Source organism: Coturnix japonica, chromosome 6 (genome assembly GCF_001577835.2).
Source record: "Coturnix japonica isolate 7356 chromosome 6, Coturnix japonica 2.1, whole genome shotgun sequence".
In the NCBI taxonomy this organism is placed as follows: domain Eukaryota; kingdom Metazoa; phylum Chordata; class Aves; order Galliformes; family Phasianidae; genus Coturnix; species Coturnix japonica.
The window spans coordinates 3454654-3471021 of NC_029521.1; the positions used below are offsets into that span (position 1 = coordinate 3454654).

Sequence of the window (16368 nt, forward strand, 5' to 3'; positions counted from 1 at the left end):
AGATATAGATACCTATGAAATATCAGTATTTTTATGGGTGGGAAAAGGTATTTTGCTAGAATTATACACGAATTTTCAGTTAAATGGAAAACATTTTGTAGCAGATTCACAACTTTGTTAAGTCCCACTGAAGTGAAGTGGACACAACTGACACTGTGAAAGCGACATCTACCCTGAAACTAATTTGATACACTCTACTGAGAATTTTGATTCATTTTCTTTGTTGCAGCAAGGTTGCATAAGGTACTGTGAGAAGTCTGAGGAAGTCTATCTAGTTCTGCCAATACAACATTTGCAACTTCTTCACCAGCTTCCCCGCTCTTCTATTCTTGATCAGCATGCTATGTATTTGTTCGGGATACTCAAATATGCTGAAAGGCAGCCATAGCATAAGAAATAAAATTGGGTTTTAAGTATTTTTTTTTCATATTTGCAATAGAAGGCCATAGCAATGTTGAACAGATTACCTGATCTCCTCTCTCTTCTGATATATTGAACTATTAAAATTAAATCAATTTTACACAAAAATAGAATAGTATGTTCTTATGTTAGTACACAGTAAAACACATAATTATAATGTATCATCGTATATGTATTATTGTCTATTTAATATGACCTTCATTTCTTTGAGTATAGTTTTGGCATAAGGAAATCAACTGACCTCAACTTCAACTTAAGTCTCTACAAACGCTTTCTTACCCTGCTGTCTCACCTTAAAAAAAGAAAACCATAACAAAAACAACTAACCTGTAGCAGTGAGATAGCTATGAAGACACCTGCAACAACGTAGATATTCCGGGGCAACCAAGCTTCCAGAGCAACAATACAACCTTTGATGAAAATCTGATCATCCCACTGACTCTTGCTCTGAACGAGAAGAATTCAATAACATTAACTTCTCTGCTCAAGTTTTCTGTTACAGTCAGTTACATGTGAAGAGGTACAGTAAAAGTGACGCAATAATATTATAAACCGAATTACAGAAATACACAGAGATGCCCAAATTAATTCAAAGGATGTCAGGACAACAATATTAGTATCTCCCCACAAATCCTATTACTAGAATACTTCAGAATCAGTAGAGAGTGGAATTCAGAATTAGAATAACAGAACTAATAACAGACATTCAAAACGGAAGTCACATCCCCTTTTTAAATGGGATTTTGTTATGTTTTTCTACTTTCTGAGCTCTGAATAGAAGAAAAACTCTACCATTCTCTACTAGTAGCAGCATGTAGGGCTGTCTGTGCTGACTTGAGTATCAGCAATTACCATTTTTATTAATAACATCTCTGTAGAGAGCAGGACAGACAGAAAGATTCCAGCACCATACCTTTTTTCTGACATCATAGCCACACTGTGTATTCACAACTTTTTGCTGAAAAACAAGGAATGAATATATATCAATTGAATTCTACTTGTTTCTTTTCACAGTAAAAGTTAATAGTAAAGCAGCAAAACACTGGAAGGGTGTAACATGCAAGTGGACAGAATGTAAACTGGGAAGTAAGCACCCTCCACTAGAATTTCCAGCTTCTCCCATTGGTTTTAGCAAGGACTACTGAACATGACATTTAACAGCTGTACTGACAGCCTTCAGATAAAACATCTGTACTTCCAATATCATTTTATCTCTTCCACATAACACCTAAACACTGAGACAACAAAGGTACTACGATGATTTATTTACTTGTGTAGTAGAAAAGAGTATTCCTTACAATCCTACCATTTCACGTGGCTATCCTCTTTAGTGAATAGTGACTAGCTACCTGAGTGCCTTCATAGTTGATAAATCAGTCTCAGGTGACTAAGCTACAAGATAAAACTACCGTAGACAAAAAGAAACGCTCCGTTGTAAATCTCAAAACAACACCACTAACACCTTCCAGATTCCAATTCCACAAAACCCAACAATGGTATTAAGCTTCAAAGATGTTTCTTTTATGATACTTCTGTTTGTCTTCCACATGAGACTAGTAAAACCTACTGACTACACAACTACATAACTATTTACACAATACGTAGTAAATTATATCATAATGCTTGGAGGAGCAAGTCAAATTAAAGAAGCTTATGCCTAACTACGTCTCTTTCAATGCAACACCAGCAAGAGGAAAGGCCACAGTGCAATAGCACTATCCTGAAGTAGAATAAGGGAAGAGTAACCCGAGAATCTGAACTTGGAAAAGTTTCCTGACAAAAATCTTTCCATGGCCGATTCCAAGACAATCAAAAGCTTTAGCATAACCTACCCATGATTATCTCCTTTATGTGAGGACTGTTGAGTTGACCTAAGCCACAAGTACTACCAAGCATTAGTGAGCACCTATCTCTTTCTGCTTCCATTGAAGGGATCAGATTCCTAAAGGTTAATAAGCAGATCCAACCAATGAGTACCTAAGAATTGCCAAAAGCAAAGAATTAACTCACTTCAAACTCAGTTTGTGCATGAGCACTTTACCAGTTCTGACAGGCACAAGCAAACAAAGTTACTCCTACTAGTCAGGCAGAGGGGTGCTGTACAGCAACTCTAAGATGGGGCAAATGTGCTGCTTTGACAGTAGATGACAAGAGTTTATGAAATCAAGGCCTTTGGAATAAAACAACGTCAATAGCCAACATTCACAGACTTCAACGACATAAAAACAGCTGTTCTATCCTCTGGAAAGGATAAAGTAGAAACAAAATTAATATTTAAAAAATAACAAAATTAATATATATTTCTTATATATTCAGAAGACTTATTTAAGCCCCAGGCATCACAACATATTCAGGAAGTACTTCCTCTCATAACTCTTTAATAAGATAATGATATTAAACCAGGAAACAACTTACAGCAGGATCGGGTATACAACAGGAGAATGGAACACCACATTTTTCACGACTTTTGCTTTCACTGCTGCAGTTGAAGTATATGTTGAAATCCCAGTCATCCGGACCTTGGGCACCACAGCAGTGGTTCTGGAAGACATAAACAAACACTTGCTATTGAGGAGATATTTTATAGATAATGTATCCATCGAAAAGCTCTTTGGAATAATATTCAGTCAACTCCGAATGGCTGTAAGGAATCAATGGCAATGCAAGAGTATAAATAGAATAATCAACACAGCGTCTCTATGAAACAAACAAACAAAAAACCATTTGGCACAATGTTCTTGGAAATAGTTGCTAGCAAGACTAGAAGCATCATAAAAATTGTCACTTGAAATGTCATTGTCCAACGTAATCCACATCAACCAAATCCAAAAGAAATACGAGAAAGAACTATTTCTTTAAGTTTGCGATTTGATTTCTAAGTCTTCACGAATCAATGAGTTTTTCCCCATTTACTCAGAAAAATGGATCAAAATGTTTGTGAATACACTTACCGTCTTCTAAATTTTCATACCCATGTGAGTTAAATGACAGAGCCTTATTCATCTGAAGGACAGACAGCTCTGTAATAGTCTCACATTAAGTTCCTTGACCTAAACAGCATAACACAAATCCCATAATTACAGATCAGGGAAATCCAAACATTTCAAAAAGCTTCCAAGTTCTGGAACAGGTAAAAGTTGGTTTCCAATTGAGTTATGCTTCACAGTTCATTGACTTGTGTCATAATTTGCGTACTTGAAATGTGTTACTACACATTTTCCTAGTACCTCTTGAAGTTTCCTACTCTCTTAAGACATTGCTAGCATCTCTACCATCTTTCCTCTGCTCCTACTCATCCATTAACCTGTACTGACTTATCTGTGAGACTGCCAAAACTTGGATGAGTCAGTAAACGGATTCAGAATTTAATCAAATGATGACAGGTAAGTGTTAACGCAGAAGACTACTGACACCTAGTTTTCACTGTAAATATGATAAATAAGACAAGAACAGTGTAGTCATATTGGAAAAAAATCACAAAGAAAAAGTGATTTTATACCACGCATATTTACAGTGAAGTGAGCAAAACAGATTAACTTCTGGTTTTCTAATCCCCCCACTTCTTTGTGCGTCTGCACCCCTGTAAAATGTCACAGAAAACTGTGTCCTGAGGCTACGAAGTCACTTCCAGGCCTGAAAATAACATAATTAGCCAGGGCAAAGAGCTGCCTACAAATAGCTCTCTGGCACCTCAACCACAGGCCACAACTCGCTAACAAGATGGATGTCAGCGAGGCACATAAACATACTGTTGCACCTTGCTGTTCAACTCCTGAAGAACTATGCCTAGGAACCAGTATTGCGTACCTTGTCTATTTCCTCAGTGCTTTCAGATACAGGTTAGTAACAGGCTGACTTAAAGATTTTTCTGCTCTTAGATTTTTTCAGTTTTCTTAGTTAAGTACTGTTAGTGCAATCAATTAATGAGGCTAGCATATCCCCTTCACAATGCTTAGCCTTCTCTTTTTTGTTGGATATTGGGTAGGTGGTGCCTGCGTGCACCTGGGGTGGAGTCAGGGAGGTCACGAGTGTCTGCCAGGGGCAGTCACCTGTACACCTATATAGGGTTTCTTGCAAGGCATTAAACTTGTACTTTTGGCGTTACGCACTGTGTGTGAGTCCCGTCTGTTCCCCGTGCATGGAGGCACGGTACAGTCACTAGGCAGCCTTGATTTGTCGCCGGATTGGGAGGCAACATTTTTATTGGAAAAGTACTTAGCTGAAGTTTAACCATAGATTAGCTTAACACATGAGCCTGGTTGAATGCACTGAAACTATACAAAGAGAAAAAAGATTGGGCAAAATCAATAAAGTTCCTGATGTTGGAAGCGGCCAGGAGAAGCATCACATTCCAAGAAGGTGCCCTTAGTACCTAACCCCAAAAAAAGCACTACTGAAAACCATCCAGGCAGCTCAAGTCAGAAGACTGTTTGACATACCACGTTAACACATGCAAGACAAAAATGACTGAATATATACAGCTGCTGGTAATATACAAGAGTCCATACTAGTGTACAGACTAAAAACATGTTTTGCTATCCAAGTGAGCTGCTAACACAGATTTTTAAGAATGATCCCCTAAAATAAGTAAGACAGACAAAAAAGCAACATTCCTTTACACGAGAAACAAATTAGAGAAGAAACAACAATTATTACCTCTTTGTGAAGTACTTCCTTAATTTCTCTCCATATATGCAGGCATAAATTAAACATCAGAAGAATCACCCTCACTGACTGTTTTTTGAGCATGACTGCAAGTGAACATGACCGAAAGCCAGCAAGCCCTTAGCAGCACAGCTCTTGCCATCTCTTCTCCTAACAATTAAGTAATTTAGGACAAAAAGAGCATACAACTATTTCAGGCTTCTTTGAGTACCTACTGAATAGCTTTCCACAGTTAAAAATCTTTTTTGCTTTAAGATGTGATGCTTCTCGTAAGTGATAGCCAGCATGGCTTCATCAAGGGCAGGTCCTGCCTGGAATAATCGCACAAGTGGACAAGGGAAGAACCACTGATGTCATCTGTCTGGCCTCTAGTAAGGCCTTTGACACAGTCCCCTGTAATAGTAATAGTCTCATGCGGGTTGGAAGGGACCTTAGAGATCATCGAGTCCAACCCCCAGGATTTGAGCCTCTGTGCTGCAGAGCGGCACTTCTACCACTTGCGCCGCAGGGGGGATTCGAACCCCGGGCCCTGGAGTTGCAAGGCAGCGTTCCTACCACTTGCGCCACCGGGGCACACACAATATCCTTCTCTCCCAATTGGAAAGATACAGATTTGATGGGTAGACTGTTAGATGTATGAAGAAATGGTTGCAAGATTTTACCCAGAGAGAGATGATCAATGGCTTAATGTTCAGACAAAGATCAGTGAGGAACTGTCGTCCCTCAGAAGTCAGTACTAAGACTGGTGATCTTAAACACCTTCATTAATGCCACTGAGTGGGATTGAGTGCATCCTCATCACGTTTATAGATGACACTAAGCTGTGTGGTGCTGTCAACACATCTGAGGGATAGGATGCCATTCAGAGACACCCAGACAGGTTGAGCAGTGAGCCCAGGCGAACCTCGCGAGGCTCAACAAAACCAAGTGCAAGGCCTTGCACCCAAGTCAAAGGCAAACCCCAGTACAGGCCAAAAAATTTAAAGATGGAGCACAGCCCTGCAGAAAAGGACCTGGGGGTATCTATGAATGGTAATAGCTGGACCTAAGCCCGCAACGTGCCCTTGTAGCCCAGAAAAGCAACTCGACCCTGGGCTGCATCAAAAGAAGTGTGGTCAGCAGGTCGAGGGAGGTGATCCTGCCCCTCTACTCTGCACAGGTGAGACCTCACCTGGAGTACTCTGCATCCAGATATGGAGTCCTACATACAGAAACTATGTGGATCTATAAGACCACATCCCACAAGAACCACGTAGAAGAGAAAGTTTCTGGAAAACCTGATAGCAGCCTTTCAGTATTTAAAGGGGGCGCTATAAGAAAGAATAGTTCAGACTCTTTAGCAGTCTGCTGCAAAAGGACATGGGGAAACTTTTGTTTTACTTTTGTTTTAAGATCGAGTTACTTCGCTCGCTTTTAACTGGACGTGGTGCAACACTGATCAGAACAAGGAGCAAAAATCAAGACATCTGCAGTTAGAACACCACTGTATCTCTGATGTCTCACATACCTAATGCTCTCAATAAACAGCAGAACAGCAAACCTATCCAATGGCACTACTAGCTAAAGTCGTGACAAATCTGTAACACAACTGAGGGAAACTGCCTTAACTACATATTCTCCTAGAAAACAAAAGAAAAGCGACAGGTAATGAACTTACAATTTTCTGTAGCGAATCAATGAGGTTCTGGAGGTCAATATCATCTCGGTAGGACTTAATGTTATTCTCAAAGAACTCCTTGACTTTGTCCCTCACCCAGTCCTGGAACAAGACAGCCAGAACTGCCACTGCCAGCTCCAACAGAAATATGAACACGATTGTTCCACAGAACTGTAAAAGAAAAAGTCATGAATTAGAAGGTATTTATCCCCTTTGAATGCATCCTTATTCTATTAGGAAAAGACTAAGACATGCTAAATCTCTTGCTCAGTATAGATACCATAAAAAGAATGGACTAAGTGAGAATTTAATGCAAAACTAACAAACAAACACCCTAGAAATAGGGTTATCTTTTCATTTTGGTTGTGTGAAGTCAAGAGTGAAAATAAGCACTAATCCACAGTCATTACACATGGCAGTTGAATTATTATTACATAAGAAGCTGCAAAACACAAGGCTTTGTGGGCTCGTCTCATTTGTATTTGCTCTTGTGCCCTGTTTAACTGTTTCTAATTTTCAAGAAAGGAAATCTCAATACAAAAACATGTTTCAGATTATTTATGTTAGTCACATAAGCCCCCAGTTTGTGCCCACTAAAACCTTAGAAGAGATTAAGCTCTTCAACAATTTTGTTTGCCCAAAGCCACAACATGATCTCCCTTCACTAACTTCCAGCTATGTTTCAGAACATCATTTCATGCTTTTATATATCAAATATGTTACAATCTGAAATACATAAAAACATGGATGTGCTAGCACAACGAATGAAAAAAAGCAAGAAACATTCCCTAGGGGCGGGAGTAAAACACTTAGGTTTAAATCTTTTATACTGTCCCTTAAAAAAGTTTGTCAGGGACTGAGTTCACCATACGCACTGAAATAAACCAAATATCAAGAATTACTTTTTCCTTCACCCATGGTTTCACACTTCCACATACACCTTGATTCACACGTATGACAATGTTACTCACAAATTTCAGCAGGCAGATGTTTTCTCTCAAGGCTCCCACACAACCAGCAAATCCCAAAGTAAACATCACGACTCCCACGACTAAGACAAGCACCACTGGATCAAGACCATGAAGACCAGTCACCTTCGTTAGGTCAGATAACACACCCTGGAAAACAGAATGACAGAAACATGATCACTACAGTCATTTCTTATTTCATATTCGTCATTGTATTGATTTTTACAAGACTCCAAATTCACTGGCTGCAAATCCTTGAGCTTGCAAACTGAGAAGCACTTGGAAAGGTTTGATCACAGAAGGGCTGTTGATGAGATGGGTTTTCTTTATTGCACAAAGTACTAACACAAAGTCAAAGACATAAATTCTCTTAATAAGTAATGTAGCGCAGCCTAAACGTTTCAGACTATGTCTATTTGTCAAACAAGCTTCCACCAGGTGGTGCCAAAAGCTCAATGCTCTGAGCATCCTCATAATTTGGAGACAACAGAACTAACAATTGATATTAATTTAAAATGTATCTACCAGGAAAAGAGCAAAGTCATCAAGTAAAATAGTACCTTTCCAACCTTGAAGCTTGGGTGGTAGAAACAAAGAACACTAACCATGTGGAAAGGTATGGGTGATGCCAGGTAGAACTTCCAAGTCTACATTAATGTACGATAATACTATGAATTCATCACCCTCTCAAGATTATTTCACACAAATAGCATTTATACCAGCTACTATTAAAATCTCATCAAATATATGACACAATATTTTCAAGTCATGTGCAAGAAAAATGAGATGTAGATGTGAAAAAAACCAATAGACTAACAGCTGAAACTGTTTAAGTTAACAAGAATACTCTGTAGGGACATTGAAGCAGCCTTGCATGGTCTGAATGTATCCTCACAGGCTGAATGTTTTAAATAAACACTTTCCCTTTAAAAGAGGAAAACAATGAAAATCCCCTTTGTTTGATTTATAAGATATATATGCTCGCACTAACTACATTTAGCATAAGATATTGAATAGACTTCTGAAGGCTTACAGTTTGTAGAGGTAGTCCAACAAAGTACTTCAAATCCTCATTGTGCTATTCAGCTATTTGTACTAGAGGCAAATGCAAAGAAAATACATTCCAAGAGGACCTTTCCAAGGTATTCCCTCACTCTGTATCTGCATACTTAGCTAACAAAAATCGCATAATGGACATAAAGCATTAAAAGAAAAAGTTAACACTGAAAAACTTCATCAGCTGATGAAAAGATTCTGGCTAACAGTATTCTCGTGATAGTCATGATATATTCTCACGATACATATGAGTTGATCTTCTTCCACAACACGTTCCACAACAAATCTTGTCAGAGCCATTAATTTGGTGATAGCAAGACAGCAGAGATGTGGTGTTCCTGTTCTGTTTGTTTTTAGATCAAAACTGACTGAAGGGACAAAAACCATAATTGAACAGCAGAATTCAGTATTGCCTTGCCACTGCTGGTGACTAAGAGTTGAAATAGCCTATTAAAAAGTGGTCACGGTTTAGAGATTACCCATCATTTGAAAAGTCCTGGGAAGCAAAGACTTCTAGTTAGTATAATCAGCAACATTATTATCCTTATGAATTGTGAAGCCTCAAAGCTAACTATCATATCTGTCTACTGTTGAAATGGAGTCCCACCTAATCAATCACATCCATGCCTCAGAAGTGCTTGTCTCAGATGTCATGAACAGGGAAGACGTGTCAAGACTAAGCATCTTCATGCAAGCAATAAGAAATGAAACTAATCACAGTATAAACAGGATGCCAAATGTTTCAGAGCTGTTTCCAGCTTCCCACATCCAAACTCAAGTTTTTCTCAGAGGTCTTTTGGAAGAAAACTTCCTCTGATCAAAGCACACTGTGAAAAAAAGTAGACAGGAACTAGGGTCTATTATTCACCCTGGGTTCAAGACAATCTCTTCAAGTTCACATTTGAAATTTACACTGTTCTCTTGTTAGAGTGGAGTTTCTTGGTCTAATAAAAATACACATAGTACAAAATCCTGAAGGAAGTCAGTCAGTCAATAAGCAGTTCAATTCAAGGGACTATCTTCATCCCACCTTATTCACCAAAGGACGCTTCTGCCAGTGACAACTGAAGGATGGTATTAAGACTCTCCCTCTCTCCCCACCAATAATCAGACATTTAAAATATCACTAATGAGCAAATAAATGCCATTGAATTGGACTTGGGGAATTGTTTTTTGTTTGAAGACATAAGGGAAATTCTTTCAATAAGCAGGTAGCTCTACCTTCTCTTCATCCCTGCCCCAGATAAAGCCTCCAGAGTAAACAACATAGTTGGAATAATCTTCTTCCCCAACCACTGGCCACACAAGTGCTAAGACAGCCCAGTAGGTGGATGGCTGCCTTTGACCTGAAGGTATGCTGCTGATATTCAGTTTAATAACAGACAGGAAGCCAGGATTTTTACTCCCAAACCTGCTTTCTACGCAGTGAGCCCCCATCTATCTTGTACTGATTCCAGAGGTTGCTCCATCTCAGGGGCAGGATTTCAAACTAACAGAAAAAATGCTTTAATGAGGTTCCTATGAGTCAACTTCTCCAGGCTCTGAAAGTCACTATAACAGCCCTGCTTTGAAGAAGACTGCTTTTTCTCCATTGGTGAGGCTAGGCTGACCAGCCTCTAGTTAACCAGACAGACATTCATGTGTCCTTCCTGAAATGGTTTAAAGACAAACAAATGAACAAATTGATGGCTCAGGCTTATCTTGCTTCTAATAACAGAATCCTATAGTCATACTCATTTTCTCTTCATAACTTCTGCAAATATCCCTCAGGCTACATGTTAACATCAACCCAGCTTTTATGGATGTAAACTTAAAACATTATGCAACAACTTTTATGTGACCATTTGAAATAACAAGAGCCACTTAAGAGTTCATAAGCATAGCCCAATTAGATTTAAAAAATAAAAAGGCTGCATTTGACTCATAAACCTGATAATGAATACCAGGGTGGCTAGCTTCTATTTTTTTATTTGCAACTTCCAATACTTGACAACATGTTCCTTTCGATATGTTATCAGCTCAAAGGGATACACAGCATTTACCTCCAGATAAAAAGAATACTCAGGAGTCAATCTGAAGTCATAATGGAAAAGATGATGACAAAAAAAGCCAACACATTAAAGAAGTTAAAGTGATCCACGTATTTGGCCCTACACTAAGAGACAGGATGTTTAAAACTCTTCCGTACTGCATTCAGTTTCCCCTTGGGTTCACCACTGCAGCTTTTAGAATGTTTTTCTTTTACTTCCCTTCTATTGTTCGCTGAAGCTTATCTGTAAACAGACAGGTCCACACAGACACATACATCCACTATTGCTAAAGAACAGCACTAATATCTAAGGGTCCACACAGGGCAACTGACGTGAAAAAAGTAATGTACAGATTTCAAGAGCCATTCAGAAGCTTAAGAAGACAGGAAAAGCTTTCAAGTTCTTAGTTGCAGAACAGACAGTAGAAACAGTTCAGGCAAAATTCAAGAAATAAAGACAGGAAAAGTCAACAATTATAGCAACGCTTTCATTTTCAGTAATGTTAGTGTACCATAAAGGTCATTTGGCAAACTGAGCTAGTCATTTCCAACCGCAGAGATCATATGTGCTTCTTCATACAACAGCTGGAAGCAGAGGAGAGTGTATGAACATTACAGAATACAAATGCAAGGCACGTTGGACACCTTCTGGAACACAACTTCCATAAAGGATTAGAAAGAAAGTTTCTTTTATAGTGGGAGATAAACACCATTTGCACATGGAGTTAAGCTACTTCCTAAACATCTGTGATACCACTAACCTAGATGAGATTAGGAGAAGGGAGGAGAATAAGCCTCAGCATTTAAATAATCATAAGACACCCTCACTTCTTAAATACTAATAAATCCCAGAACCTTACTATGTGGTCAGTTTATTGATGCAAAGGCTCTATGGAAACATTACACAACGTTGGCAATGAAAATGTACCCACTCAGTAACATGCCAATTAAAAAGTAGATATGTCTGACAGCCACCGTCACTTTTTCCTTACTGCCTACATTCAAATGCAAGCCATGCTCACAGCGAGACAAACTAGTCATTTCCACACCTATAAGGCCTCTTGTAAGACATGAATTACACAGATACCTGCCCACAGCCCTCCCTCCATTGAGGAAGTTACTCAGCTAAAAGAAACTTCAGCAAAACAAAAGGAAGAATTACCGCGTTGGACCATGCTCCCCCATTTTCTTCCTCTCTATGGTCACATAATCAAGTCTGTAACACCACAGGAAGTTAAGTGGACAACAGATGGTCTTAAAATGAAAACGCTACATAAAGATGATCTCGCAGACGCACACTAATTTTTTCTTATTACAAAGAACTTTATTGTCCCTTCCAAATGCTCATTATCTTCCCCAATCCTTTTATTAGAATTAAGTACATGTTTAGATGAAAAGCTTTCAAATAAGAGACAACCCATAAGGACTGTACATAAAGATTAAATGTGCTCTTTAATTCTCTGAAACCCAGCTCTTCCAAATCCACAAAGCCTAAACTTAAAGGGCCTCAGCCTTATACCCAATGACAGGCAAGAATAAAACAAGCGCTACCTTCCATTAAGAAGACTTGACTGCACCATCAGAGCTCAGGTTCACAATTAAACCTCACTACTTCCAGAGAAAATCAACTGTTTTACTGGGGCAGTAGAGGGCAGCCATCAAACAATGCAATATAATTTTATCCTTACCTTTTCACTCCATGCCCACAGTCCAGCTGCAAGGAATGCCATGCCAGCTAGCTAAAGCAAAGAAGGAAAAAAAAAAAAAAAAAAAAAGAGAGAAAAAATAAATTAGATTTAGTTATCAGTGAGAAAATGCATTCTTAAACACTTTGCCAGTAGCACTATGATTGAGTAAATATTGTCCGCTGTCCCGGATAACAGTAATGGAACATTCCTCCTCATGAGTCAAGCTCATTCAAAGAGGATCTACACCACTTTTATTCTATTCAATTTCTGCATTGTAAGAACTACTTTTAGCAGTACTTAAAACTTCATTACTTATATTTATTTCACTAGTTCACTTTCAAGCTATTACCTACTACCAACCCCAGACAGTAGCCAAGATTAACTTCTCATAACTTAAGTGGCAAGGTTCAGATGAGTTTCTTCCCTAATTAGATACAACTTCTCTTCTAACACTTCACCTTTTTTAACTTCTCTAAATTTAGCGAGTCTGTCTTCTAACTTTCGATAAGCAGCAAACACAACGGACAACAGACAAACTCCACACCAATTCGAATACCAGCATATTAAATACTTCTCAACTGCATTCATACGGAGTATGAGACCCTCTGCCTTCCTTCCCACCTTCTGTTGCTTCCCTCCCACCCACCCAAGCCCACATACACATGGAAAAGTCAATTGCAACACTCCAAAAAACCCTCAAACAGGGATCCTTCCTTCCAGGAAATGCAGCGCCTTCCAATAAACGGGCATTACAGGCAATTCCCTGCAGCGCAGGCAAGAAGCAAAAATGAGACTTTGTTACATTCACCCAAGGAAATAGGTGTAGATTGGAAGTGTTGCTGGGTTCCTGGTCTTCAGGCTTTGAAACTGCACTCAGACAAAGCCAGAAGGGCTACAACTGTCATTCCTGCCACTCAACCAAAATCACTTGGGCAATGAAAGAGCTGTGCCCACGCATGCACTATGTCATATGTTGGCACTTAAGAAGAGAGGTGAACTAACCAAATCCACCACTAATACAGGAAGAGTTACAAATAAGCAAAGTAGCACTAAGCAGGTTAAATTCCTTTATGTTGTTTAACAAGTGTCCTTTTCAGACTGGCTGTCTTTCATTATAACTGCCATCCTAATTCAACTGGAATAGGTGCTTATCTATCGCTTAAAGTATATTCTAATCCGCTTGCTTCTTTTTCATCTTTCAAGCTCTTATTTCTTTATACAGAATGTTCAGTTCCACAAACCACTATTTTTGCAAAATTATTTCTGTCAGCACCTATGCAAATTAGTTGCAAGAAAAGTTGAGTTTACTGGCAAAAAAATAACCTCAGCAGATTCTAAATAGATAAATCTAAAACAGAAACATCAGTCTTCAAGCCTGTTCAGCTCCCTTTGGATGCTACTTCTGTGGTGTCAACTGCATCCTCAGTTGGTGCCCTCTGCAAACTTGCTCAATCTCTTAAGCTATTTCACTGATAAATATGTTGAAAAGCATTGATTCCAAGACAGACCAGTTCCTCAGCGTAAGCAGTGCCTGCCCCAAAGCAGTGGGATTCCTTACACTATGCTAAGAGGATCGCCCTATGAACTGAGACATGGTACCAGCCTTGCCATTTCAGGTGTTCCTAGAATGCAACCCAAGTAGCAAAAGCTAAGCCCAATACTAATCTGGTTCTTTTACTTCTCAAAAATGAGCTTGGAAAAGTATTCCAGAACTTAAGAGAATTTTTGCCCATCATCATTATGTTCAAGGCAAAACCACTAGCCTCCTACAGTAGGAGTCAAAATCGCTTTTTTTTCCCCCCTGTCACTAAAAACCCTTAAGAAGCACAGAAGCTAGAAGCTATTTTACTCTCTCCTGTCAATTTGAGATGGTGAACTTGCATACAGCCTGGAAGGTTTTGGCAGACAACACATGCAATCCTTCACTTAAATAGGCACATCCTAGCTGTGGTGTAACTCTTGGACTACCTTGGAGGCTTCAACTAGAGACAGAAAAGCAAACAAAGTAGATAGGTGACTGAAGTGCTTCCTTTTAGTCCATAGGTTTTATAAAGCAGAAGCTGAAGGCTCAGATCAGAGCAGAACTGTACAACACAGGGCACTGTCATGCTCCACCCATCCCGCTGACTACTCCGGGGCTTTCACAGCATGATTAACCCGACTGCAAAATGAATCAGCATAGAAAGGTGCCAGAACCAAGCCCTTGCTCTGATGTTATCGCAACTTCTTAATTTCATTACACCAGATGAAGCTATCAAAGTGGGAGGACAAGAGAGGTAGACCCAAAAAGCCACTCTGAAACTCAACACAAGATCCAGTCTTTCTGTACAGGTGATTTCACTTCTCAGCGCTCACTGCAGGATGCTGTCCTGATGGTTTCATTACTGCCTCCTCACTGCTCATTAAATGAGTATACCTGGAGTATAGTCATTTATAAGTAAATGAGTATACCTACCTTGGTCTTACTAGCATGATTTAAAGGTAAGAAAACAAAGGAAATGCACATTAAAATTGTGCCTAAGACAAGCCTTCCCGTAACCTCCTTTTCATTTCTTACAAGGAAAAGCCAAGCACAAAGAACAGAAAAATGACTCTGCAAGTTAGTCATACACAACTACGTTTATCAGAGATCAGTTTCCTAAGATTTTCATCAACTTTCTTAAAGGTTTCACAGCACCCTCAGTTCTCCTTCGACATCTATCTTTTTTTACTTAGTTACGCACAGCACTGATTTGTTCAGTGAAGAAACATTAGACTAGTCATTTCGACCAGCTTGATACATCACAGGCTCTTGAACCACTGTGTCAGTCAGAAGTCACGCATTTGCTTATAGGAGCGTCTACTCTCCCACTCAACTTTTTTACATATCCTGTTCTACAACCAAAGCTGTTTTACCAAAAGCGTTGTAATTACACCACATCAGCATGGTAACTTCTCAGCAGAAGCCTCAGACCATACACTGGGTGAGCTACCGCGACTATTAACACTCACTCAGAAAACGAGCTCTCAGTCAAAAAACTCAGCCAAAACCTACAAATGGTATCTCAAGCTCTCCTCAGTATTCCCAAATGTCTAACAAAGAACTTTTATGAGAAAGAAAAATTTCTGGACCTTCATCAGTAACTTTGAAGGATTATAAAGAATACATAAAATTAAATGAGAAGTAACAACTATTCCAGGAATTCAAAGAAAACAGGAGGAAAAAACATGAATTATCATGAAATTGCAGAGAATGCCATTGATAGTCTATCCAAGACACAAAAACAGTATTTGTTTTGAGCACTGTTTACCTAACAAGCAGTACTTTGTGATGCATTCACTAGAAAGGCAGAGTAACAACAAGTAATTCTGTTTATTTCTTCACATATCCCCCACGCTATCCGCTTTGGAGCATCCACTCAGTAATGATTTCCCTGAAAATCGGAGCTATAAAGAATACTGCCAAATAAGGCTCCTTATCACACTACATATCGTTATAGGTACACAGGAGTCATAATAGACAAAGAAGGAAAAAACAAGTACAGAGTCATCCGAGGACCTGAGTTATGATGCATGGTAATTGTAACCATTAAAATAGCAACCCTTAAATGCTAGGGGAGGGAGAAAATAGCACTGATGTTCTACAAACTCTGGCTGTATAGCAATACTGTGGCCAATTAACATTCCCTGGAAAAACAGCTCTGCACAAACATATACCCGTTAGCTTAAAGCAACAGGATCAGGCTAAAACAGTTCAATAGTAAGCAGGAGGTGGTGACAATAGCAAAAGATTCTGTGGTACTTAACAGCATCCAGACACTGCTGTCTCAGTTTTTCCTCAGCTCTCTAACAATTTCAGGCTGACTGAGGACAGCAGAAAAGGAGCTCACGAGCTTTCTGGCTCTC

General features: G+C 39.2%; 1 protein-coding gene across 3 annotated transcripts in view; it reads right to left on the reverse strand.

The window, feature by feature from the left end:
* TSPAN14 (tetraspanin 14) overlaps positions 1-16368 on the reverse strand; it is a 37617-nt gene that overhangs the window by 4810 nt on the left and 16439 nt on the right. For all 3 annotated transcript variants that reach the window (XM_015866082.2, XM_015866079.2, XM_015866080.2), the window contains exons 3-8: positions 12484-12534; positions 7714-7860; positions 6743-6913; positions 2836-2961; positions 1334-1378; positions 748-867 (exon numbers count right to left, since the gene is read on the reverse strand). In XM_015866082.2, the coding sequence (XP_015721568.1) occupies positions 748-867; positions 1334-1378; positions 2836-2961; positions 6743-6913; positions 7714-7860; positions 12484-12534 (660 nt within the window). The remainder of the gene's footprint in view (positions 1-747; positions 868-1333; positions 1379-2835; positions 2962-6742; positions 6914-7713; positions 7861-12483; positions 12535-16368) is intronic.